This window comes from Fusarium phalaenopsidis, assembly GCF_050370095.1.
Source record: "Fusarium phalaenopsidis strain FUZ10S chromosome Unknown contig_32288, whole genome shotgun sequence".
In the NCBI taxonomy this organism is placed as follows: domain Eukaryota; kingdom Fungi; phylum Ascomycota; class Sordariomycetes; order Hypocreales; family Nectriaceae; genus Fusarium; species Fusarium phalaenopsidis.
Genome location: NW_028145412.1, coordinates 1,698,593 through 1,722,351, shown reverse-complemented (window position 1 = coordinate 1,722,351; position 23,759 = coordinate 1,698,593). Strand labels below are relative to the sequence as shown.

At 50.9% G+C, this 23,759-nt stretch overlaps 6 protein-coding genes across 6 annotated transcripts; 4 read left to right on the top strand and 2 right to left on the bottom strand.

Moving 5' to 3' along the window:
- Positions 1–629: 629 nt before the first annotated feature.
- On the top strand, positions 630–2,435 carry LRP88_04136 (uncharacterized protein; the record flags this gene model as incomplete). The annotated part of the gene is made up of 8 exons (XM_083240717.1): positions 630–645; positions 813–1,088; positions 1,144–1,225; positions 1,278–1,408; positions 1,464–1,763; positions 1,829–2,202; positions 2,262–2,354; positions 2,412–2,435. 8 exons carry the CDS (start codon positions 630–632, stop codon positions 2,433–2,435), a joined length of 1,296 nt encoding a protein of 431 aa, XP_083104007.1.
- A 3,354-nt stretch (positions 2,436–5,789) lies between these two features.
- On the bottom strand, positions 5,790–6,806 carry LRP88_04135 (isocitrate lyase/PEP mutase family protein; the record flags this gene model as incomplete). The annotated part of the gene is made up of 2 exons (XM_083240716.1): positions 5,790–6,304; positions 6,362–6,806. 2 exons carry the CDS (start codon positions 6,804–6,806, stop codon positions 5,790–5,792), a joined length of 960 nt encoding a protein of 319 aa, XP_083104006.1.
- Positions 6,807–7,259: 453 nt separating this feature from the next.
- Positions 7,260–9,430, top strand: LRP88_04134 (thiamine diphosphate-binding protein; the record flags this gene model as incomplete). Its single annotated transcript, XM_083240715.1, has 8 exons — positions 7,260–7,312; positions 7,366–7,463; positions 7,517–7,591; positions 7,639–7,802; positions 7,851–7,931; positions 7,985–8,476; positions 8,608–9,038; positions 9,088–9,430. 8 exons carry the CDS (start codon positions 7,260–7,262, stop codon positions 9,428–9,430), a joined length of 1,737 nt encoding a protein of 578 aa, XP_083104005.1.
- Positions 9,431–17,193: 7,763 nt separating this feature from the next.
- LRP88_04133 (peptidase S8/S53 domain-containing protein) lies at positions 17,194–18,450 on the top strand (the record flags this gene model as incomplete). Its single annotated transcript, XM_083240714.1, has 2 exons — positions 17,194–17,499; positions 17,557–18,450. 2 exons carry the CDS (start codon positions 17,194–17,196, stop codon positions 18,448–18,450), a joined length of 1,200 nt encoding a protein of 399 aa, XP_083104004.1.
- Positions 18,451–18,757: 307 nt separating this feature from the next.
- Positions 18,758–20,389, bottom strand: LRP88_04132 (uncharacterized protein; the record flags this gene model as incomplete). The annotated part of the gene is made up of 1 exon (XM_083240713.1): positions 18,758–20,389. One exon carries the CDS (start codon positions 20,387–20,389, stop codon positions 18,758–18,760), a length of 1,632 nt encoding a protein of 543 aa, XP_083104003.1.
- Positions 20,390–20,938: 549 nt separating this feature from the next.
- Positions 20,939–23,557, top strand: LRP88_04131 (uncharacterized protein; the record flags this gene model as incomplete). Its single annotated transcript, XM_083240712.1, has 1 exon — positions 20,939–23,557. One exon carries the CDS (start codon positions 20,939–20,941, stop codon positions 23,555–23,557), a length of 2,619 nt encoding a protein of 872 aa, XP_083104002.1.
- Positions 23,558–23,759: the final 202 nt, after the last annotated feature.

Sequence of the window (23,759 nt, the reverse complement as noted above, 5' to 3'; positions counted from 1 at the left end):
GCCGCATGGCATCATTGTAGGGGGGCAGTAGCAATGCCGTGCTGGAGACGGTCAGTTGAATGATACTATACAGGTAGAGACGTTTCCTCGTGCAAATGATAGATAAATACTAGAGTCAAAGAAGTGAAAGACTAAATGATGGGATATCGCCAGTAGGTGCTGTTCAGCTGGTTACCAAACACATCTAAACCAAGCATTTGAAGGCGAGGACGAATGCATTAACAGCCAGCCACGAATTTCTACTTTATGACAAAGAAGGAGGGTCAGATGACGCCGAGGAGACTCGAATGTCCGTTCCATTCTGGATTCCTGTGGCTGGCTGAGCCAAGGCGAGCTAGGCTGAGACATGAGTCCATTTTCCACCAGCTATTGACGCCTAGACCGATCCGCGGCCGCTGCGAGTGGCAAGGATGGGAGTAATGGTCTTCAAATTGTAAAACGACAACCCTCTTTCATTGCTCGCCAATGGCTACACGACAAGGCCCTTGAGATTTTCTGACTCGAGAATTTTCAAAAAGACTTGACTTCCACCTCGATAGGCTCAACTGTACACCGACGCGAGCCCAATCTCCAAAATACCCAACGCATTATCTTACAAGATAGCTCTCCTCGCACCCTACCATGATAGCATGACCCTCGGAGCTGGTAAGGCCTAGTCTACTCATCTTAACCAAAGGCCAACTCACAGCAATCAGGTTTCAACTCCTTTACACAGGAACTATGTCTCGCAGGAGCGGTCGTGCGAGAAGACGGCAACAGCCCAGCTAAACTCGCAGATATCGACACATCCCTGAAGCCCGTCCCTCAGTAAGTGACCTACAAGACGAGCATCATCGACAAGGTCTCTGATGTCTTTGACAACTTGAACATCAACGCCGCATTTACGGTGAAGTTCGGCAAGGGTAGTGTCGAAGGCAGCGGCGACTCCTTGAACGTGTCCAAGATCAAGAATGCTGATCTCACGTACATGGTGTCTTGCAAGGTCGTCAACCAGATCATCACGGACCAGAGCTTAACCAAGTTCTCTCCTGTTCAGGGTCTGAAGGCCGCTGACTTTCCCCGTGGTTACGGCGATTCCTTCATTTCTGGTAAGACTGCGGGCCATTGACATCATGAGCAGGTCGGTGACTAACATCATGGCAGGCTTCCAAGAGGGTGGCGAATTCACAGCCATTATCTCCATCCGTGCCAAGGATCGGTCTCAGGCGAACACACTCAAAATAGAGTATGCAACCCAAACGCTAGACACCCGCAACAAGCTGACACCATTGCACCAGTGCCTCCATAAGCCTTGAAAAGACAAGTGGAAATATCGATTTTGCTGTCAAGATCAAGCGCGACATCCTGACGGAGAATGAGACCACCATTTCCGTCATTTGGACTGGAGGTGGACAAGATCTCAAGAAGCGTGACTATCTCCAACCACCCTGTGACCGAATACCTACTAATCGATTGCATGGCAGCCGAGGAGGATTGGACTTTTGATACCATGAGGGCAGTGGCTTTAAAGTTCCCCAACAGGGTTGCAAAGTGTCCCATGAGAACTCACACTGTGTTGACAAAGTATAGCTCGCTCAAGAGCTTCCACAGCTCCAGCACTCACTTCAACCCGCTGTCCTATGAAAACGCGCGTGTGTACACGTCTGCACTCCGAGACGCGTTTTTGGACTATCAAAACATCGCCAAGGGGCTTGCTGTTCTTGCACTTGATGTGAATGCAGGTACTCAACGACTTATTACCCAGAAGGAGAAATTGGACAAAGGTATGTTGACACCAATTGCAGTATGAATGATGATATCATGAACTCAAGTTGACTCTTTGATACAGACTTCGCACAGAAGACTCTAAAGGCCTCAACGCCTAGTTTGCTAGAGGACGTCATGAGTGAGACCCAGATGGATTCTCTCGAGAATAACCTGGAAGCCAAGTCCAGTAAACTGTCCAAAGAGAGTGATGTCCCAGATAAGACACCGCCGGCAACAACTCCGGACGCTACTTCAGAAGAAGCTGAGAGTGCCAGCGATGACCAAGGCGAAACGAAAGACTCCTCTAAAGGAGACGAATCGAAGGCCATCGTGAAAACAAGCGCCGCGCTGACGACCAATCCTTTGGTTATCGACAAGCCGTACCCTCCCACAATGTACGGTGTTGAGTCAGCCAGGATGCAGTGCCGTTTCATGATTAACAGAATTGTGGCTGAAGTAGGTCTTTCATTAGATACTCACTGAGGGCAGTTTATACTAATAACGATGCTCTCAAGGTCGATAAGGTTGCCAATCACCCGGATATTGCGGCTAATGAGTCTCGACCTTTGCCTTGCATGAGTCCGTTCCTTTTCAATATGCTCCTGCCGGTAAGTAGAGCCTCCCTCGCATTATAGAAACGAAAGAGTTACTCAACATTGATGTAGGTTGGTGTTCCGACAAGTCCGTGATTCCCATCCTTAAGTAGAAAAGCACTAAACTCAAGGGTGGGAGGCTGGAAGGAGGCTGATAAGAAGTACTTGCAGAAGCATCAGATTTCGTCTGAGTCATATGTATTTCTTAGCAGGGTCGGCTCCACATGATGATCTCCACCAAGGGAAAATGTTTTACCTGATTGGCCAAACGATCCGGATAAACCTTCCGAGGAGATCCGATTGGCTTGCTGAATTCCCTTGTTACGCTTCCGATGAGCTCTCCACCAGAGCTCGCTTGAGGCCACGGTTTTGAGTGAGTAAATGTGTTCTGCTGTTCCACGCAAAGGGAATCTCTTTTATATGAGATATAAATACGTAAAAGAACCGCGATTTTGTGTCTGATATTAAAGACAAAGGTAAAAAAAAAAAAAAACCCAACTTCTTCCTTCTGATGTAACAGGGACGGACGAACGGGCGCCGTGAATTGGCACATGAGTATCTAGTCTAGGGTAGGCACCTGAGCCAGCTGCTCAAGAGACCGCCAAAAATGATCTTTCATTTCTACTGTTCACTCCGCTTTGCGCGTTAATGATCTAGTGGCCAGCAACGCCCCGACCTTCTCAAATCAGAGCTCAAGCTGCCCATTTCATCTCCGTCACTTCCTAAAGCCCCAGCATTTCTCAAGTTTCCGCGACCGAAGAGAATCGTCCCCCTGTAGTAAGACACTGACACTTCTCATATTGCGTGTGATTACTGAAAGGAAGTCTTATTTTAACTAGGTCTTTATGGAAGCATGTTTTGATTTATCATCAGGTTTTCGTGCAAGGGACACGAAAGTAGCTAATGAGAAGGAAAAGGCATGAAAGTAAGCAAGTGACCGACGCCCCACCATGATGAGATTTGGAGAGGAGTAGTCGAGAAAAGAGCATGAGATTACGATGGAAAATACACGAAGTGACCCAGAGCAGAAGAAAGCCCGGAAAGACGTCCGTTTCGGTCAAAACCCCAAGAACAAGATTCGAATTGCTCCCAAGATTCTGAGATACGCTCAAGTGAGATAGCGAAACTTGGGGTGCTTGTCTCCCACGAGGGTCACGTCCAGCTGCTCATGATCTTCGACCGGCCCAAACTCGCGGTCCCTCTTGCGATTCTCGTGGTCGAGCTTGAAGTGCAAACCTAGAGATAGAATCGTAATCATGAATGTGAGGGCGCACCCAATGGCGCAACCACGGACAAAGAAAGGACTAAATATGTTAGTATCTCCATTAAGCAGCAGATAAAAAGCACTTACGCGTCTTTCTTGGGATACATGGCGCTGCTGAGAAACGAACTGCACTGTCCCAGAATGGCGATGACTGCAATTCCGATGCCGCGCTTCGTCTCACCACCTTGGTTGTTAAGAAGCCAAGTAATATTAAGAGTGAGCGAAGGAAAGACACCCATGACGGCGAACCAGATTCCGAGGTAGCGGATGTTCATCTTGTTAGTGTCTTCGACGATGGCAAGGAGTAAGTACCCGACACCGGCCATGGCTGAGCAACCGGCAATCGCGAAACCGCGATGTCCAAACTTGTCGGAGAAGAAGGCCGCGGCGATACAGAGGATAAAGGCGGCTGCATATGGAGGGGCGGTTAAACCTTGAGCCTTGATGCTGCTATATCCGAGGGCTTGAACAATAGTTGGGAGGAAGTTGGCGAGGCCAGCGAATGAGTAGTTACAGCAGAAGTGAATGAGAGCATGCACGTAGGGCTGGTAGTCGCTGAGACCGGCTGTGACCTGCTTCCAGTTGAGCTTTGTCTTTTCGGTGGTGTCTCTTGTGCCGAGCCGAGCGGTTGCCGCCTCCTTTTCGTCTTCGGTGAGGAATTTGGCTTTCTGGGCGGAGTCGGCGAGGAAGAAGTAAACAAAAGGTGCGACAATGATGGCAGGAGCACCCTCTACGGCAAAGATTAGTGTTTGAAAATAACAGTGGTAGATTAGGACTCGCCAAGAAGCAGGATAAGTCTCCATGACTCGATAGATGCGTTAATCTGAGAGATGCCGTACGCGAGGGAGGCGGCGAAGCAGTTTGCCAGTGGCGACATTCCGATCAGGATAGAGACACGAAGGCCTAATTCGCGGCGCTGATAGAAGAGTGATAGATAGTATGGAGCGCCGGCACCGAAGGCGGCTTCAAGAATACCCAATGCAGCTCGGCAGGCACAGAGGCCGGCCATGTTCTTGACGACACCGGTGCAGGTGGCGACGACGCCCCAACTAATGATAGTCAGCTCACGTATTTAAGAGCGGGGCTAAAGACTTACAGAAAACACAGAGTCGAGATATACAGGTGTGCTGGGAGGAGCTTCCACAGTAGAGTCGTCCACTCAAAGACCGTGTAGCAGATGTAGAATGAGTTCAGAACCCAAGCCCACTGAAAAAGTCAGCTAGTCTATCCAAACCATGGAAGTGCCTGTTTTTCCCGTACCTGGGAGTCGCTGAGTCCCAAATCGTCTTGGGCTCCGGCCGTTTTGGCATTGCCAATGTTTCCACGATCGAGGTAGGACAAGACGTAGAGGACACAGACGAGAGGCATGACGTGTCGATCAAACTGAGGCGTTGGTTAGCACAAGACCTAATCAATAGGATGAAGCTGCTTACCTTTCGCCTGATATGCGTTGACAGCTTCTCTGGCACGAGGATCGCAGTGTCACCAGCGCCTTTGGAGTCTCTCCTCTCGCTGTGCGAGACGGCCATCTTGAGTTCGGCGTCGGTCATGTTTGGTACTAGGTACTGCTTGCTGATAATGATGAAATATGTCGTGAGTGGAAATGGCGAACGGAACGAGGAGAGAAGCTCCCTTTATCTTACTCTAACATGGACCACATATCTCCTAGGGTGATTTGGAATCTCCTTCAAACCGAAGCCTGGGCCCTTCCCCAGATTCTACCCCGTACGATACCCCGGATCTAAGCCTAGTCGAGTGGGTTCGGGTGCGTAGATCGTGGGGAATTCGGTAAAGTCTGAGGAGAGGGGCTGGGTCCGTTGGCGCCACCGGCATTTTCGGGAAATTTGCAGTTCGGGACAAATGTCTGAGGCCTGTTGGGCATGACTCTAATATACCGAGGGTATTATCATTCTTTCCGGTGACAAGCCGAGTACATCAAAGTTGTGTCGGGGAAGAAGAAGAGTTGGGCCAAGATGCCTGTGGCCGTTGGGAGCGAGGTGAACGTTACATGCCGATGATGCAGCGCGACGGGTGCACTTTGTATGGGAAGGGACGCCCAATAACTCAAGAGATTTAATTCGACCCATGTAATCGGACAATGCAAACTCAGAGGGGCTGAGATTGGTTACAGCAGTTTCATTCTAGTGACTACAAGGACAGGCGCGCAATCATGACAGGCTAACTAGCTACTGAACCTTTGTGAGTTTTTCCGCCAAGTCCCAGTACTCCTGAAAGCCCACCGCAGAGCATACATCCTCAAACCTCATGATCATGTCTGGCGACTCGGTCTTCCTCAGAAGTCCCTGCAACGCCCCTCTCATGGCCTTGATGCCTGCAGCCAACAGAGTCAAAGGATACGCGACACTGCAGTAGCCCATCGCCGCGAGGTCATTGTAGGACATGGAAGGAGTCTTTCCACCTTCAATAATGTTGATGAAGGACGGGATGTTAGGTCCCAAGTCTTTTCGCGAGCGCTTCATCTCATCGACTGACGTGATAGCCTCGATGGCGACAGCATCAGCACCCTCATCGAAGAATGCCTTGGCTCGTCGGATGGCTTCTTCGTAAGAAATGATGTGGGCATCTGTTCTGGCCAAGATGAAGATGTCAACACCCTCATTGCGAGCTGCCACTGCAGCGCGAATTCTGGAGATGGCATCGTCAAAGCTGATGACCTTTTTGTCCTTGGTGTGGCCACAGCCTTCTAATAGTTAGCGAAACTGCAAATATTTGTGCGTTGAAGAAGTGGAAATCTTACGCTTTGGGCTGACTTGGTCTTCAATCATGATGCCCGCAGCACCAGCCTTTGCGTAACCTTGCACGGTCCTTCTGACGTTGACTTCATTACCGTAACCAGTATCTCCGTCAACCATCACAGGAACGTCAACGACTCTGCAGACCTCAAGGGTGCGGTGGACCATCTCAGCAAATCCAAGGTAACCGGCGTCGGCCAGGCCGTGAGAGGCACTCACGGCGTAACCACCGAGAAAGACCATGGGGAATCCAGCTTCTTCGACAAGACGGGCAGTCAAGCCATCCCAGGCAATAGGGTGCTGAACGATCTTGGTTGGATCGATGTGAGCTTCAACCATCATCCTGCGAAGACGAGTAGCTGCTTCATTGCGTTGGGTTCCCCGTTCAAGAGGATATGGGTACTCCGAGCCATTGGACTGGCTGTTCTTGGTAACTTGAGCGGGAGACATGATGAATTGGATCAGTGGTAGTATTTGGAATGAATTTGTGAAGGAAATTGAGAGTTGAGATAGAGGTTGTGAGTGAATGATGGACTCTGACAGAAGCCAAATCTCCTGGGTCTATACACAAGTATAGCTTTCTGAGTGAATGTCATCGGAATTTCGGAATGAGATGGGCTAGATATATCTTTTAATTCATCTTCATCGGGATAAAAGTTCGGATATTTCGGTTCACACTGAACGCGCTCCCGGAGTTTTCGGGAATTTCAACCTCAACCGAAATATCCGCGTATATCCGGCCTGGCAACGATGATGAACTCCCGGATACAATAAATCTTCTTTAGCTGGGGAGGCTCCTCATGCTAGTGGATTACCCAACTTTGATATAAGATAGTATAATCTCTGATATATCCTTGAGTTGCTGTCAATTGAGCTTTTTTGTCGACGCACAGTTCCTTGAAGATGCCTGCAGCCACAGAGTCCCAGATCCCCCTCGTTCAATATCTATGGACACGGTACGGCTGAATATCTCAACCTTGCCACGAAATCTTGACTGATACGCTGGTAGAATCCGACAATTGGGTGTGGGGAGTGTCATGGGTGTCCCAGGTGACATGAACCTGGAGCTACTCGACTACATTGACCAAGTTGATGGCCTGTCGTGGGGTACGTGTATCTCTGATGAAAGGCGACTCTGAAACGCTGATCGGGACTTTTAGTGGGAAATGCCAACGAGTTGAACGCTGCATATGCCGCTGATGGCTATGCGAGGGTTAAAGGCTGCCCCGGCGTTGGTAAGCATTCATAAACACAGCCAGCCCACCTCAGCTAATGTAACTAGTCGTGACGACAATGGGAGTCGGAGAGCTTAGTGCCCTTAATGGTGTTGCCGGCGCATATACGGAGCAGGTCAAGCTCATTCACATCGTCGGCACAACTGCGACCCATGTCCAGGCCAAGCGTCTCATGATCCACCACAGTCTTGGGCCAAACCCGGACCACAAAGTGAGTGGCCAAGACATCTCAAATGAGCCCTGCTGATGACTAGGATAGGTGTTTGAGAAGATCTCCGCTCATGTGCGATGTGCGCATGCATGGCTGGAAGATGCGGCAACAGCCGGCACCGAGATCGATGTGAGTTCGCCTTGAGCACATAACCGGACGAGTACGACTGATTACAATGGCAGAGAGTCATTAGAGAGTGCCTGCTGCGTTCACTTCCGGTCTATCTGTTTGTCCCTATGGACTTCGTTCATGTGCCCATCGATGCTTCACCCCTTCGATCACATATCGAGCTCAATCACCCCATTGACGTCGCCAACGAGACAGAGGCGCTGTCCATGGCCCTCAAAGCTTTGAAGACAGCAAAGAACCCCCTATTGTTGGTCGATTGCCTCACAGATCGCCATGGAGCTGTACAAGAAGCTAGAAGACTGGCCGATCGGCTCGAATTTCCCATCTTAGCAACGTCTATGGGAAAAACGATCATCGAAGAGACTCACCCACTTTACTGCGGAGTATACAATGGTGAAGTCTCTTACCCCGGAGTCAAAGCCACCGTGGAGAGAAGCGACTGTATCCTGAACCTTGGGCCTCTTCTCGCTGATAGTAATACTGGTGGACACACAAGAGAGATTCGACCTGAACAAGTTATTCTTGTTGAGCCCGACAGCTGCACAGTAAGCCAATAATTCAAGTTGACAAAAATACGACTGACATAGCAGGTCTTTGGGAACACCTATAAACAAGTCTACCTGAAGCCATGTAAGCCACGTCCAGCCCTCATTCTATTCTCTCAGGATTCTTATAGATCGCAGTTCTCCAGAAGCTATTGAGCGTGCTGGAAACCGTCAAGCTGCCTTCCTCAACAGTCCCAGTACTACCGAGCCAACCAGTGCCAGAAGACGCAGATTCCAAGAAAATTGTCCAATCTTGGATCTGGAAGCGTCTTGGTGAGCTCACTCGACCAGGAGACATTCTCATCGCAGAGTCTGGCACAGCCCAATTCGGGTTCCCCGATGCCACGTTTCCAGCTGGTGCCAAGTATGTGACACAGGTCTATTACGGCAGCATTGGGTACTCGGTTGGATCCTGTCTGGGTGTTGCGATCGCCCAGAGAGAGTTGCAAGCCGCGACCGGCGTGAAGGATGGACGAACTATTCTTGTCGTTGGAGACGGTAGCTTACAGCTGACTGTGCAGGAGGTTGGCACAATGATTCGTCTGGGGCTGAACCCTCTACTGTGTGTATATCACTGGACCCCTTCAGGTATAGAGCTAACCAGTGACCAGCATCGTCATCAATAACAAGGGCTACACGATCGAACGTGCCATTCACGGCCCCCAGGCTGGCTACAACGACATCGCATCTTGGCGCCACCAATCTCTGCTGACCTTCTTTGGTGCTGTCAACGCCGAGGAGTCGAGTAGAGAGGTCCGCACGAAGGATGAGTTAGACAAGGTATTCTCACTGCTCGAGTATCAATCTCCCAAGAACATTCAACTCCTTGAGGTGCATATGGATGCTATGGACATTCCATGGCGACTACGGAACCAAATTGCCATTGTCAATGCGAGGGCAAAGGCGAGAAAGGCTAGCCTGGAGACAAGTACCAATGGTGTGAATGGAGCATAGACTAGATATAGGAGATGCTCATACAATGCAAACGATGTTTGAATTACCTAGTTGCAGTGATAAACCTACATCGTGGGAAAGATATCAACTCCCATGAGCGACTGAAGGAAGGTATCAGTATCTAACTGCGCCATAGAGTCCTCCCACTCGATAATCGAACTGTCAAATCCGCTCCACTGGCTACCTTCCGCATACCCCGTTGAAAACGGCCAATGAGAAACTCCTGTACCCGTCAGAGGCATGCTATTGGCGAACTCTGTCTGAGCTTGACTATGGATCTAGTTAGCAGGGCTTAGGGGCGGAAAAGGAAGGGGTTTGTACGTTTGGGCTGCGAGCGTATTCGCTTCATTTGCAAGCAGATATGGACCGCTCCAGTTTGTTTCGTCTGATGTTATTCTCTGGGACTGCCTCGGGCCAATTGTCAGAGGGACCAAAGAAGATGCTTCAGATGAGCGCGATGGCTCAAGATCTTTCATGAGGCCTCGAAGTAAAATAGAATACCGGAGTGCTGGATGCGCGGCATCTATGCTACACCTCTCGAGAACTGTGACAGTATCCTTGAGTGTATCAATCAAAGCCGTTTGATAGGATATACTAGGAATACTAGATCGAAGGGCCTAGGTTGTGTTATTTCGAGTGTTCTTTCCATCCACATGGCAGTCTCTTACCTGAATCAAGAAAACAGAAGCAAACACAATTTTCATATAGTGCCTTGAACTAGCATATCGCAGCGTATTCTTGCCCGAAGGTGAGTGAAAATGCAGCATTAAGCGCAGGAGAATCTGTGCTGCATCGATGGCTTGCTCTATGTAGTAGGCGAGTGAAGTCGGCGGGAATTCCCAGCCGTTTTCTTGTTGCTCAACGGAGCTCCGACCAGAAAGGGATGCTGTATCTTTTCCAGTTTCTGCCAGTTTAAGATATGTGCCTAGGCTTATAGAGAACTCGTAGAGCCGAAGGTATTCAAAGTCGATTCTTAGCATAGTCCTTGAAAACTCGGACATACCAGGAGCGCTGACTAGGACCGGTGAGCTTGTGGAAAGAGGGAGTTGTGATACAAGACTTCTTACACTCCCATAGACTTGCATATTGCGTCTTCCAATTTTGGTTCATCATGTCGAAATGTTGCAATAACGCCAACAAGCGTTGGTTCGTCTGGCACGCATCCGCTTTGGGCTCAACGATGCCATCCCCTGTCGGCGGGTGCAGGACATCCTGGCTGTGGGCTAGAAGCTTCATCAGTTCAACAAAGGCGCTGTGAAACTGATCTGAGACACCGAGACTCAGGTTGGGTGTGGTGTCGTTATTGTCGTGTGATTCGTGAAGTCTGATGTTGCGGTCATGGAAAGCCTGGCTGACCTGAGTAAGGTCCACGTCCTCGAAGCTCATCAAAGCCGGGCGGCCTAAGCGACGAGCAAGAGATTGGGACATAATAAGACACCCAAACAAGGTAGTCAGGTATCTACTGGAGGTTTTGAGGACTGGACATATCCTGCGACTGGGTGGCAGAGATCGTAGCAGGAGGAATGCATTACCAACGTAGGACCTAAGTGATAGCGATGTCAGTTAACATGCACGCCATAGCGTGAAGCTCAGAACTCACCAAGAGACCTGGTCTGTACGAAATGCAGGCTGGAGGAGCAGCTCACCAGCTCGTTGACTAGACGATGCCGCTCTGCCCGAGGTGTTGTTTTCAACAAAGGCGTGTATGGGCTTGGGGAGCCACTCAGCAAGCATCAACAGAGTCTCGACAACCGACAGAGGTGACTTTGGTCTGACTCCTTCGAAGACAACCCTAGCCACCTGGCGTCTTGTCCATAGCCAACAGCTATTGTGAATCTCACAGCTTCTCTCGTACCCGCCGATAGTATGCCTGGGGAGGTGGTAGTAGCGGCTGGAAACCGTGATAAGGCATCCCAGCAGTATATCCTCCTCCTCGAATAGACAGCGCAGTACTTGTAGGTCGGGGTTAGGCCCAGTAAGGCATGTGTAATAGACGTCTGGTATAAAGGGAAAGAAGGGATAGAGATCTCTGAAGAAGAAGCAGACATAAGCCAAAGCTTCGCTGGGTGTAACGATGTTGTCCCAGAAAAGGCGGCAGCGGAAGTTCGCTATTATCTCTTGTGTATCGGCATTCTCGCACGGCGAGACTGCTGATTCACGCCTGACCTGTTCTTCCTCGACGTCTGATAACCCTGGAAGCGCGCTCTCACGTCTGTTGTCCGAGACCGCTGAGGAAACTGGGTGTTGGGCGGGCTCGGCGTGGCCTCTTGGTGGCTCAGCGTCACTTGCATGCCTTGCAGCTGCATCGGACAAGAATAGAAGTGCATCTGCAGAACTTCGAACGTTGAAATGCTCATGAGACTTGGGCATTGAAAGGTCAGCATCTAAGGTAGAGAGACTAGATTATAGTAGAGGGCGGGGTGGCACAAACTAGATTCTCAGCCGTCGTGTCTGGCGTTGATGCTTCGAGCCGAGCTCGCTTCTGCTGGGCTTTCCTCGTCCGAGTGCTCGTATCGTATGAACGTTTCTTGGCTTCAAAGACACAGGCCTGGCCATCTCTGAACTTGAAAATCAGCAAGAAAAATGCAGAAGCCAACTGGGATCTTACTTTCGGCACTGGACGCAGCTCCCCCCAGCTGCCCTATCTTCAACAATGCAGCGGACTTTTCGCGCCCGGCACGCAGCGCAGGCCTTGTACGCCCGTACGTCAAGACCAGGACCCGGAATTTTCGGGTCTTCTAGATCACCAGCGCTTGAGCTGCGGTCGAGCAGAGACATGGCGGAGTCGAGATGAAAGGGAGAAGTCTTCGGAAATTTCGGAATATTCGCGGCGGGGCTTCCCCATCTTTATACGCGGGAGCGGCGCTATGGAAGGGGGCACGTTTGCGGGGAAGAAGCCGTGAGAGCCGAGAGGTAAAATTGGCCACCTAGATAATGAAATTAGGTTTGTTTGGATTTATTTTCAACCTGGATAGTCAGATAATGCAAGGTGCCTTGATCTCACTGGTCTAGCCCATGTGAACGCTTTGTTGTTTCCTGTGCTTTCTCACATCGGGGCTGTCAATGGATCACATCTCCACGATTGAGGAGGCTGAACTTTATTACTGGTCTCTGCCTGTAAGTCAAAATCATTCCTTCGGTGCTGCTGTCCTGTCAAGCACTGATGGGATAACAAGGAGCGCAAGTCGCCGAATTCGGCCGATTGATCAGCTATGCTTTTTAAACCATGGCAAGATTTATTTCCTCTTAGACAAAGGAGCTCGAAAGAATAGACTTATAGGAGAAGCTATATAATTTTCACGTAACTCAAGTCGGCGATGATAAAGGTCCCACTGTCGCAGAAATACCCTTCTCTAGCATCCTCAAAACTTGACCTGGGCCTGGTTTAATGCTCAGGTCTTCTTTGACCCTCCTCCACCAATCTGCGTGATATTGGCCCCTTAGGGTGATGCGAGTCGGAGACTGCCTGCTTCCCTATTGGAGCAAACGCACTGGCTTAACGCTATCCGAAAGCATCAATGCCTTTCCTTCAGTGTCTATGATGGACACTAGGCATTCACGGTAGGCCTTCAACCAAGCGACCAACTCGGCGTTTCCTGTGGCCAGGGTTTCTTTGAAGAAACACTTAGGAAAGGGACTCAGCGGAAATTGACTGAGATTTCCGTTCATGTAGTAGTGAAAGCAAAGGTCTCGCGACCCACTCATGAGCCGGCATATTGCAGGAGGGATAGCTCGGTGTTGAGGTACGGTGAAAGCCCCAACGACATCCTGTACAAGACTGAAAGAGCATCGATGTAGGATCATATGAGGAATGAAAAGGAAGCCTGCTGCCTTTTCTACCATCCCGCATTTTTGAAAGGCCTGTTGTGGCGTACACGCGTCCAGAGTCGCCGAGCAAGCCTGCAGAATGTTGGCTTCCACCGAAAGAATGTCGGCATATAGCCATAAGAAGCAGCGAAGACGGACGACGGGTGGCTGAAAATGCTTCTCAGATGCCCCTTCTGTCTTGAACCGCTCTCGCAATGTAAAGTGCTGTCGGGGCTCGGCTGGCGGTTCCTGTAAAGGCGAGCGGACCATCTCAGGAGATCCTCGTCTCCGATCACGGGATCCCAGTCCTTGACCCCAATCCACTTACCAAGGCGTATGAAGGCCAAGTCATGTCCCGCATCGATTTGAGTGATCCAGAAATTCAACATAGACACGGTATCCAATAAGGATTGTTCGGCTCTCTCTATGTTGGACCAGGTTGCATCTCCTGGCCATTGCGAGCTGCAAACCACTACTCTCCGGAAAACCCAGGGGTCGGGAGCTCCGTGATTTCTCACAGGATGAAGAGGTTGCTCAAAACAGGGCCGAGTTTCAATGACCTTTGATTCAAGCCAGCGTTCTATTTCGACTGCCGTAGATGTGCTGTGGACAGGGGCTGCTTGGCATTCGAAGAACTGCTTGATGCCATTGGCCCGAATGTCATCGAGGGCAGCCATGGTCAATGGGTCAGGTCCAGTAGAATTTGAACCCAGAAATCGGATGCAAAGGCCGTACTTGGAGCTGGATGTGATGTGTGATTAGCATGGATCACTCCTTCGGCGGTTGTGATTGATAGGCTGCACGCACCAAGTCACCTCCATGGCACGACGATACCATCTCTTTCCTCTGGTCTTGCATTTTGGACAGTTGCCTCTTCTTTTGGGTAGATTCTCGTATGAGACGACGATGCTCATCTCGACTCGATGATCTGCTGAGATGATATCGCGAAAGGGCCTGGGACAAGGGCTGCTTGGGAGGATGTCTTTGTTGGTGTTGGTGTTTTTTAAAACATAACACATATCTTGTATAAACTTCCGGCCGGAGTGGCCTTGATCAAAGACGCGGAGGAGCCATTGGTGCAAGCCCTGGGATCATATTAGAACGGCTCCCAGTGGATCTCCTGCAAGTGATCACAACTTACTTCCAAGCTTGATATCTCGTAAAACAAGATCCTGTACCTCTTTCTACAGGCAGTTTCAAATATGAAGTGACCACCTAAATCAGGCTCCTGAGGAATAGAAGCTGAACCGGTCGAGCTTGCGTTGATGCGAATAGAGATTTGGTCCGTGGACCTGAAATGTCAAGCTGGAGCTTAGCGTCGTTCATTCTCCCAGGCATCCACGACAAAAGCTTTAGTGGCTGTAGGGAATTCTTTCAACTCACCTCAGTTCCCCCGTCGTCAGAACGCGCAGTCGCATGAAGTGTTCAAGGTGTTGTTTGAGATCACTCTGCAGTCCCTCGAGCTGCCTTGACCGTGTGGCCCATTTCACCTTGGCCATAGCAGTTTTGAAACGTGATCTCCAGTCACGCTTTCTGAACTCGCCCAAGTGCGGCGAGAACTCTTCGATGCTGTGAAAGAAGTCATGAAGGAGCCTCTGTGTGGCCAATAGCCTTCTCTGAATATACAGGTCGTCCTTTGCGTATTGCTCCAGCACCTTCGCCTCGGTAAAAAAGTCTTCGTAAGTTTGGACAAATTGTGCGAATCCCGCAACCGCGCCCTCCTTGAGCAATTGAATCAACATCCACAGCAAATGGAGGTATTTGGCAATTTCTAGAGGAGATGTGCCGACACCGAACATATTGAATGCGTGGAAAAGGGAGTGCGGAGGTGTGCTTTAGGGTGCTCGGAATGGAATGACTTGTAGATCTTGGAAGGAAAGTTTTTTGCGTTCTCAGCTCGGTAGGGCTTCTTAAAGCATATAATGAGCGGTGCAGAATATGCCTTTGGGGACAGGAAGGGGGGAGGGGGATAGCCACGTCACTTGCATGTCAATTGTAATTTGGTGTTACAAGGCAGACTAGGCTTTCCTGTACATGAGATCGTCTACGGAATGGTAGAGGGGGAAAATCGAGACTGATTCGGCTGTCCTCTCTTCTCTACCATCCAATGAACACGTCACAAGGTGGCAGGGTGCTGCAGAGATCCTGCGGGTGAGACGGACACGCCACAGTCAGCAGTAAACGTGGACTATTCTGAAAAGTTGGATGGTATCGGTCTCGCTGTGTTCTCGCCTCTGTCTTCCACTCCCCCATTGCTCGCCTTCTCCTTCGTGAGCGGCTGTCAGATTTTTGAATTTCGATAGCTAACAGAACAGAGCTACGCGGTGTGTTTTAGCGACAAATCTTGGGCATCCCTGTAGGGACGGAACTGCGAGAGCTTGATCTTGCCACAGTCGGTTACCATCGTTTTGCCTGCGCTCAACATCCCCGTACAGCGGAGTGAAGCGATCTCCGCCGACAAGTCAGTGACGAGAGCGATGCTAGCAGCACCAACGAGCGCATCCGTGGTTGGAGACCAGAGTGCCCTTGTCCGCTGCTTGGGTTGGTGTTGTGAGTGAAGCTTGAAGCAGTGGCTATGTCTGCAAAAGCCTCCAGGCTGAATCGTGAGAGCGCGGGGCTGGGCAAGGTTGCAGCTGGTCGCAGGTCACGCTTCCCTCCTTCTTGATGTCAACCTGCAAAACGCCGCCTATCATGTCGATAGCCACAGGTCTGCCTCCTGTGCGCCTCATTTGCCTTATCACTAAAACTTGGGTTCTGATTCGCCGAAGTCATGAGAGTGGCAACAGAGGACAGGGAACGCTCTGCACAATGGAGTCCTACATCTCACACCGTAGTTATTTTGAATAGTTTGATCCTGGCAACCCAATCCAAACCTCAGATTACGCCAGGCGTAGAAAGAGATTCGCAAGTGTATGTCTAGAGAGAACGGTACCTCTGAATCCAGGACACCGGGTGGTGTAAGCGGCGGCATCTTAGCCACAAAAGCGTATTAAGAGCTCAGAGGAGAAGTGGCCTCGGGATAGTTGGGGAGGCATCAATATGGCCGAGCTTTATACAACTCCCTCGTGGGCTCAGGCGGTGCATCGACATCAATCCCATGCATAAAGCGTGGAAGATGTGGTGGTCTGTAGTATTGACCCTCCCCCGGACGCAAGACTGTATTATCTTAGCCTCGGTGAGTTCTGTTGGAGAATAAGGAAAACTGAACCTTGGTGTTAGGCCGTATTTTTTCACGGAGCTAAGCTAATAACTGGTTGATCGAACTGTCATGCAACGTAGAGATGAAGCAACGGCGAGTTCTCTCGGCTATCTAAGACCTTGTGTGACTTCCTTAACAATACTAGACGCTCCTACATCAAGTTCGTCACGATAGGAATCCGAGTCGGTGGCGAGCAGTTTCAGTTTTAGTTAACTGAGCGAGAAGACGCTTACGAGACGTGGAGGCATTATAACAGCTTACGAGCACGGAAAAAAAAATCTACAATACAATCACGAGGGAAAAGAGTGTTGATAACAGGAAAGTGAAGTAGAGGTGCAACAAGCAAATGGGTTGGCAATATAGGCAACGATCAACAGCCTCATTATCGTATTAGCAAATATCGTCACGCCTATGCAATGGTGTCAAAGCGTCATCTTATCACTCTATTATATCCCTTGACATGATCTGCGAAGTTTAAAGTTTAAAATAGTGAGATAAGACTCAGTCTTGACGTTATCGGAGCAGTCTACCGACTCGGGAAGGCTGTTTCGGCACCCTTGTCGCAACTCCATCCGGAATACGACTGAACCCCCTGTAAACTGACGAGGTAGAGCTTTTGGCAGGCATATTTAAACACCTTCCTGCTTTGGATACGATGGGTAGGCTACTTGGATAGGCTGCTTGGCGTGGTGACTATTTATTGACCGAATGCCCGCCCATTATGGGTGCTCATCACACTCGCCTAAACTCTTGAAGAATGGCTCGTCTTGCATCTCTGGTCCTCGTCTTTCAAGCCATCGGGCTGGCCGTTGCCCTACCTGCTTCTCAAAGATCCACTGCCCCGGCTTCCGAACAATGGCTCGTGGCACTGAAACCCGAGGCGTCCTCCGACTCCGACTTGAAGCTTCATGCTCGGTGGGTCTCGGAGCTCCACGCCAAGAACGTGGCGAAGCGTGACGATGCTCCGGCTGGACTTGAGAAGACTTTCCAGTTTCCTGGTTTCTCGGCGTATGTCGGGTCCTTTGACGAGGACACGCTAGATGCCATTAAGCACAATCCCAACGTGAGTCCCTTTCGGAGATGGAAGTTTTAACAGAGAAATACTAAGTATAATATACAGGTTACCGCTGTGGAGAAGAACCCAGAGGTCTTCTTGGCCTCGCCGGTTACGCAGGAGAACCCTCCCTGGGGCCTGTCTGCCATCTCTCACGCCAATCCCCCCTCTTCCTCCTCCAACTACAAGTACGACTCCAGCGCCGGTGCCGGAACATTTTCATATGTTCTGGACTCTGGACTTCTGGCCAGTCACAGGGAGTTTGAGGGAAGAGCCGCCCTTGCCCACGATGCGACAAACGGAGCAGCGACTGATCACGGCCATGGCACTCACGTCGCGGGCATTGTTGGCGGAGTTACCTACGGAGTCGCGAAGAAGACTTCAATTATCGGCGTCCAAGTTACTGGCGCCTCTTCTGGCTCTGGTGCGTGGATCTTGGACGGTCTAGACTGGACCGTTCGCGACATCATTTCCAAGAACCGCGTCGGCAAGGCCGTCATCAACATGTCTCTTCTCACTGCTAGCTCGACTGTCGTCAACAACGCCGTCCAGGCAGCCATCGATAACGGCATCCCAGTCGTCGCGGCCGCAGGCAATTCCAATATTGACTCAGCTGACTGGTCCCCTGCCAATCTTCCCGCCGCCATTACGGTCGCCGCAAGTAACAATAACTATCAGCGATGGAGGAACTCCAACTGGGGCTCTGTAGTTGATCTCTTTGCACCCGGAGAGAGTGTCACCTCTGCTTGGTACACGTCGTCTACATCAACTTATACCACTTCTGGCACGTCCCAGGCGGCACCTCATGTTGCTGGAGTGGTGGCGTATCTTTTGGCACTGGAGGGTCCACGAACCCCTGCACAGATCAAGGCGAGGATTTTAGGACTAGCGACTAAAAACCTTATCTCGGATCGACGGGAAGTCCCGAATCTGCTGCTGTATAACGGCAATGGCGCCTAACTTGGAAGGGCTGCAGCAGGCTACAAGGTAGAACCAAGGATGGGGAAGCTATGAGTTTGGCCGACGGCATGTCAAGTAGAATTAGAGTGACAGGGATGATAACGGATTCAATCTGAATCAAAATATTATTCATTTCGCATTAAAGCTTAGCACTACGCAGCATCGAACGTTCTGGTGTAGGCAACATTATAGATTGCTATATAGAGTTCCAAGGTCGAGACACTATCGCCACTACCCAATGGCCATGGTGACAGAACTCAGACTATAAGAAAGTAGATTATCAAGTACTCATGTCCAAATCCATCGTTTACTTTGCCTCCTTATCGATAGTCACAGTCTTGGTAGTCAAGTCGACCTTGGCCTTTCGGAAGTCCCTAGCCGAGACCTTCTGCTCAAACAGGATATCAATCTCAGCAAAGGTGCGGTCCTTGGTCTCGGGAAGACGGAAGAAGACCCAGGTGAGACCAATGCACATGATTCCACCGTAGAAGAAACCAGACTTGGCTCCCCAGTTCCAGGCGGCACGCTGGACCATGCGGGGAACGAGCTGGCCGTAGATGAGCACGTTAACGTTGTAGGCCGCTCGGGCGATGGCGACACTCTTGATTCGGAGGTAGCTAGAGGGGATCTCGGTGACGACGGTGTAGATGACGGGACCGCAGGTGATGAAGAAGACAAAGTACTCGATCAGGAGGATACTGCCGATGGCGTAGGCAAACTTGGTCTGCTTAAGCGTGTCTGGGATACCCAAGAAACCGATGAGGATGGACGTAGAGGCCATGAAGGATGTACCGCACAGAATCAGGGTTCTTCGGCCAACCTTGGGAATAACGAGAAAGGCGATGAAGACACCGACGATGGCCATGGCGTACTGTCCAATACCGAAATTGAACGAGGCAGAGGTGGGAACACCAGCTTGCTGTAGGAAGTAGACGACGTATGAGACAAGCGGGACGCAGAGTTCCTGGACGACATATGTGAGAACGGTGATCTCTGTGCGTCGGAGGTTCTTCTTGCGGAAGAGATCCTTGTATGTGCTAGAGGATCGGTGCTCGTTCTCGATCTGGATGGTGTACTTGATCAGGGACATGGAATTGGCAATCTCCTCCTCAGTGCCGTCCCGGGATTGAAGCTTTCGCAGGGACTTCTCGGCATCATCATGTCGGCCCTTTCGAACGAGCCACCATGGGGATTCGGGCGCAAAGTAGATGCCGATCGCCAGAGGGATGGGAAGTATCCACTGCATGGCAAAGGGGATTCTGTAAGCCCACTGACCTTCCATGGAGAGGAAGCCTCGGAGGGTGCCGGTGCCGATGAGGTAGCCTATACTCCAGCACATGGACACCAACATGGTGAGGTAAGGTCGCAGGACGTTGGGGGTGACCTCGGCGGCATATGTCGTGGTGATGGTCTGGAAGACACCCCATGGGACACCAAGGAGGAGACCAGCGCCGAGGTACATGTAGATGCTGGTGGCAAAGAACTGAAGGAAGATGAAGCACATCATCAAGAAGAGACAGCCAAACATGACAATTCGGTAACCGAACCAATCAGCCAGAAGACCGTTGAGCAAAAGACCAATGATCTGACCGACGTTGACACAGTTTCCGATGGCGGCCTGGAGGTTGGCAGGCACCTGGTAATCGCCTGTGGGTTGAAGCTCGCCATAGCGCTTCTGGAAGGCGGGGAAGGCGAAGAAGGCGGTGATGAAGGCCTTGTCGAAACCCTCCATGATCAGGGCAGATGAGAAGAGGAAGGAGAAGGCGCAGGCCTTGGGGTATTTCTTGAGACCTTGGAGGAGACTCAGCTTGTGCTCGGCCTCATTGGCCTGCTCGGCGCCCTTGAGGAGGTCATCGCCGCTGAGGTTCTTCTCCTCGTCCCTGTCGGGGAGGACGTCGACGGTGCCGGGGTCCTTGCGGTCTTCCTGGTGTTCAACCATGTTGGGCAAAGTGTCGTGTCTTGAAGAGTGTGTGATCTCGAGATGAAAGTTCACCGAGTCTGACCTTGTTTACTCCGCACGGAGAAGAGGGGGGTATATATGGCCCTCGCGTCAGTCACTGCTGCGCCGTAATCCAGGCTCGGTCATGTCGGTCGAATGGATACCGTCTCATGCTGGCACTTAACCCGCGTCTCGGGGCAAGATCCGCCGGGGTGTTAGCCTGGATTGGTGGAATTACCCAATACCAAGACTCGAAGGGGATGATATTATCCACGTCTTCCCCGCCCTTTTCCCCGCGTTTACCCCAGGAAAGGTTAAACTTGATTTCCTGCCCAACCCCCGAGGTTATTGTCAAGCTTGGCTTTATTAGAGCCAGTCAGTTAATTACGAGGGGCCTGTTCCCATCACGCTGCCTGTCAAGCCTACAATTAGCGGCAACACCCCCAACCCCATTGTGCTCTCTTTCCCCCAAACCTGACCCCTTCTCCGACCCTTGTCACCCCTTTGACTCTTTCTGTTGGTCACGTTCTGTACTCGCCACTCGGGACAATGTCGACCGCCAGTGTGCGTTGGCTGGTGGCCGACAAGAGCTCGGCTAGCGGTGTCTCGTTCGGCCTGCCCTGGCCCAAGGGGTATCTTCGCCCGGGCCAAGCCTTTACCATTGGGGGAGATGATCAGACGTACCCGCTCGATTGTCGCGAGATTGCCTACTGGCCCGATGGCTCGCTCAAGTGGACGGCTCACTCCGTTAGTGGTAACCTCGGTCGTCACGAGGTCTATCGTGTCAAGCCTGTCGATACGAGCGTGGAGCAGACCGGTGGCATTTCCATCAAGGATGAGTCTGGAATTATCTCGGTATCTACCCGAGCTGGGCTGGGGATTGAGTTTTCGCTCTCAGCTGGGTCTTCTTTGTTCAATAGCCTCACTCTGAGCGGTCGCTCTCTTTGCTCGGGCGCAACCCTTGTCGCATCCATCAACAAAAAAGAATACGCGACATCTGTCAAGAACATCGCCATCGAAAACGCGACCGACAATCGTGTTGTTGTCAAAGTTTCCGGAAATGTTGTCGCCGACGGTCAAGAACATCTCCCTTTCGATGTCAGAGTTTATGTCTACTCGGACGCGCCCACAATTCGAATCGTCCATTCCTTCATTCACGATCTCGATGGCGACCAACCTTTGACCTCACTGGGTGTTCAGTTTCAAGTCCCTCTCAAAGATACCGAGTTCTACAACCGACATGTTCGTCTTGGTGGTGCAGCCGGAGGTGTCTTGAAGGAGGAAGTCCAAGGCCTCTCGGGGTTGAGATTTGGACCAACCATTCAGAACAGGATTGACCAGACATCTGGCCGGCCTGTCACGCTTCGAGAGGATGAGTGGGAGAAGACCAAGCTCCCTGCCGGTCTGGCCTCGGTTCCAACCTGGGACGCATACTCCCTCTCCCAACTATCATCGGACGGCTTCACCGTGAAGAAACGAACGAAATCGGGCTGCTCCTGGGTCAGGTCGACCGGCGGCGGTCGATCCGATGGAACGGTATACGTCGGGTCAGCCAACCATGGTGGACTTGCAGTTGGCCTGAGTGAGTTCTGGGAACGGTACCCTACCCAGATCGACCTGTCGAACCTTGCAAAGGATGAGGGAATAATCACCATGTGGCTGTACTCTCCGTTGGCTGAACCCCTCGAGACGATGCCTTACCATGATGGCCTTGGGCTAGACACGTACCCCAAGCAATTGGATGCCCTCAATGTCACATACGAGGACTACGAGCCAGGCTTTGCTACTGCAAATGGCATCGCACGATCCAACCAACTCTTCCTCAGACCTTTCTTAACCACACCATCCAACGAGGACTTTAGTCGCTTTTCATCCCTTGTTCGCGATCCTCCCTCTCTTTCCCCGACACCAGAGTATATGCATTCGACAAAAGTCTTCCATGGCTGCTGGTCTCCCGACTCTCGAATCTTGGGCAATGCTCTAACAGAGAAAGAGTCCAGCATTGAGAAGAACCTCGACCTACTATTCAAGTACTACAAAGGACAAGTTGAACAGCATCGATGGTACGGCTTCCTAGACTATGGCGACGTCCAACACACATACGATCCATACCGCCATGCATGGAGATACGATGTCGGCGGTTACGCCTGGGACAACTCGGAGCTATCAACAGACTTGTGGCTGTGGTTGTACTTCCTCCACACAGGTCGTGCCGACGTGTTCAAGATGGCTCGAGCCATGACGACACACACCGCCGAGGTCGACGTTTATCACTCGGGCAAGTTCAAGGGCTTTGGAACTCGTCACGGCGTGCAGCATTTTAGCGACAGCTCAAAGCAGCTTCGCATATCCAATGTGCTGTACAGGCGCATCTACTACTACTTGACGGGCGACGAGCGCATGGGAGATTTGATCTCAGAGCTTGGCCAATGCCAGAATGCTCTTCTTGGCCTTGACTCGCACCGTAAGGTTCAAGAGCATGCAGGCATTCCTGATGGTTTCGCGATGGCAAACATTGGACTTGACTGTGGTCCTCTTGCTGCTTCGTGGTTAACTACCTGGGAGAGACGAACAGAGGGTTGGGAACAGTCCAGAGATCTCCTGTTTAAGATGCTCGAGGGTCTTTCCAAGCTTTCGCATGGAATTGGGAACAATGCAATCCTCCTGAATCCCACGACTGGCGATATCCTGGAATGCCCTCCTCCTACTCCTGCATGGGCGATTTCGCATTTGTCCATGCTATTTGGCTTCCCCGAGATCTTCACTGAGCTGTTGGATTACGCCAAGGACGAATACCCTACGGCAGTTGGAACCTTTACAAAAGTTTGGCTTCGCTACTGCAGAGCCTACAATGGAACCCGCGAGGTTCAGCTTAAAGAGTTTGGCTTCGAGTTCCCAGAACCCACAGTCATGTGGCGTCAAAGTCATTCCACGTTGACAGCGATAGCATCGGTTGAGCAAAATAGTGAAGAGCTGGGAAGAGCCGCTTGGAATCAGTTCTTCAACATCGATGGATACCTGGAAAATCAGGATTGGGAGGTCAATAAGGCGTTCCCACCTGAGTTCTTCAATGAAGGAGAGGAGGCACCTTGGGTTTTTACCAACGAGACTGCGCGGTATGGTGTCAGTGCCATCTTCAACTTGGCAAACATTCGACAGTATCTCTGATCTGTCTATTTGCAGAATGAAGTTGATAGGGTACGGGCATAGACGTGATGGTTATAGATAGAATGAAATAGACGCGTGTTATTTAAGGCTTGTATCACCCAACTGATCGACTAATAACCAGAATTATGCCAAAGCTCTACCAATTCCTATACCGGCACTTATTTCTCAGCAAAACTGTCTTCTATCAGTTCCCATTTGTCAT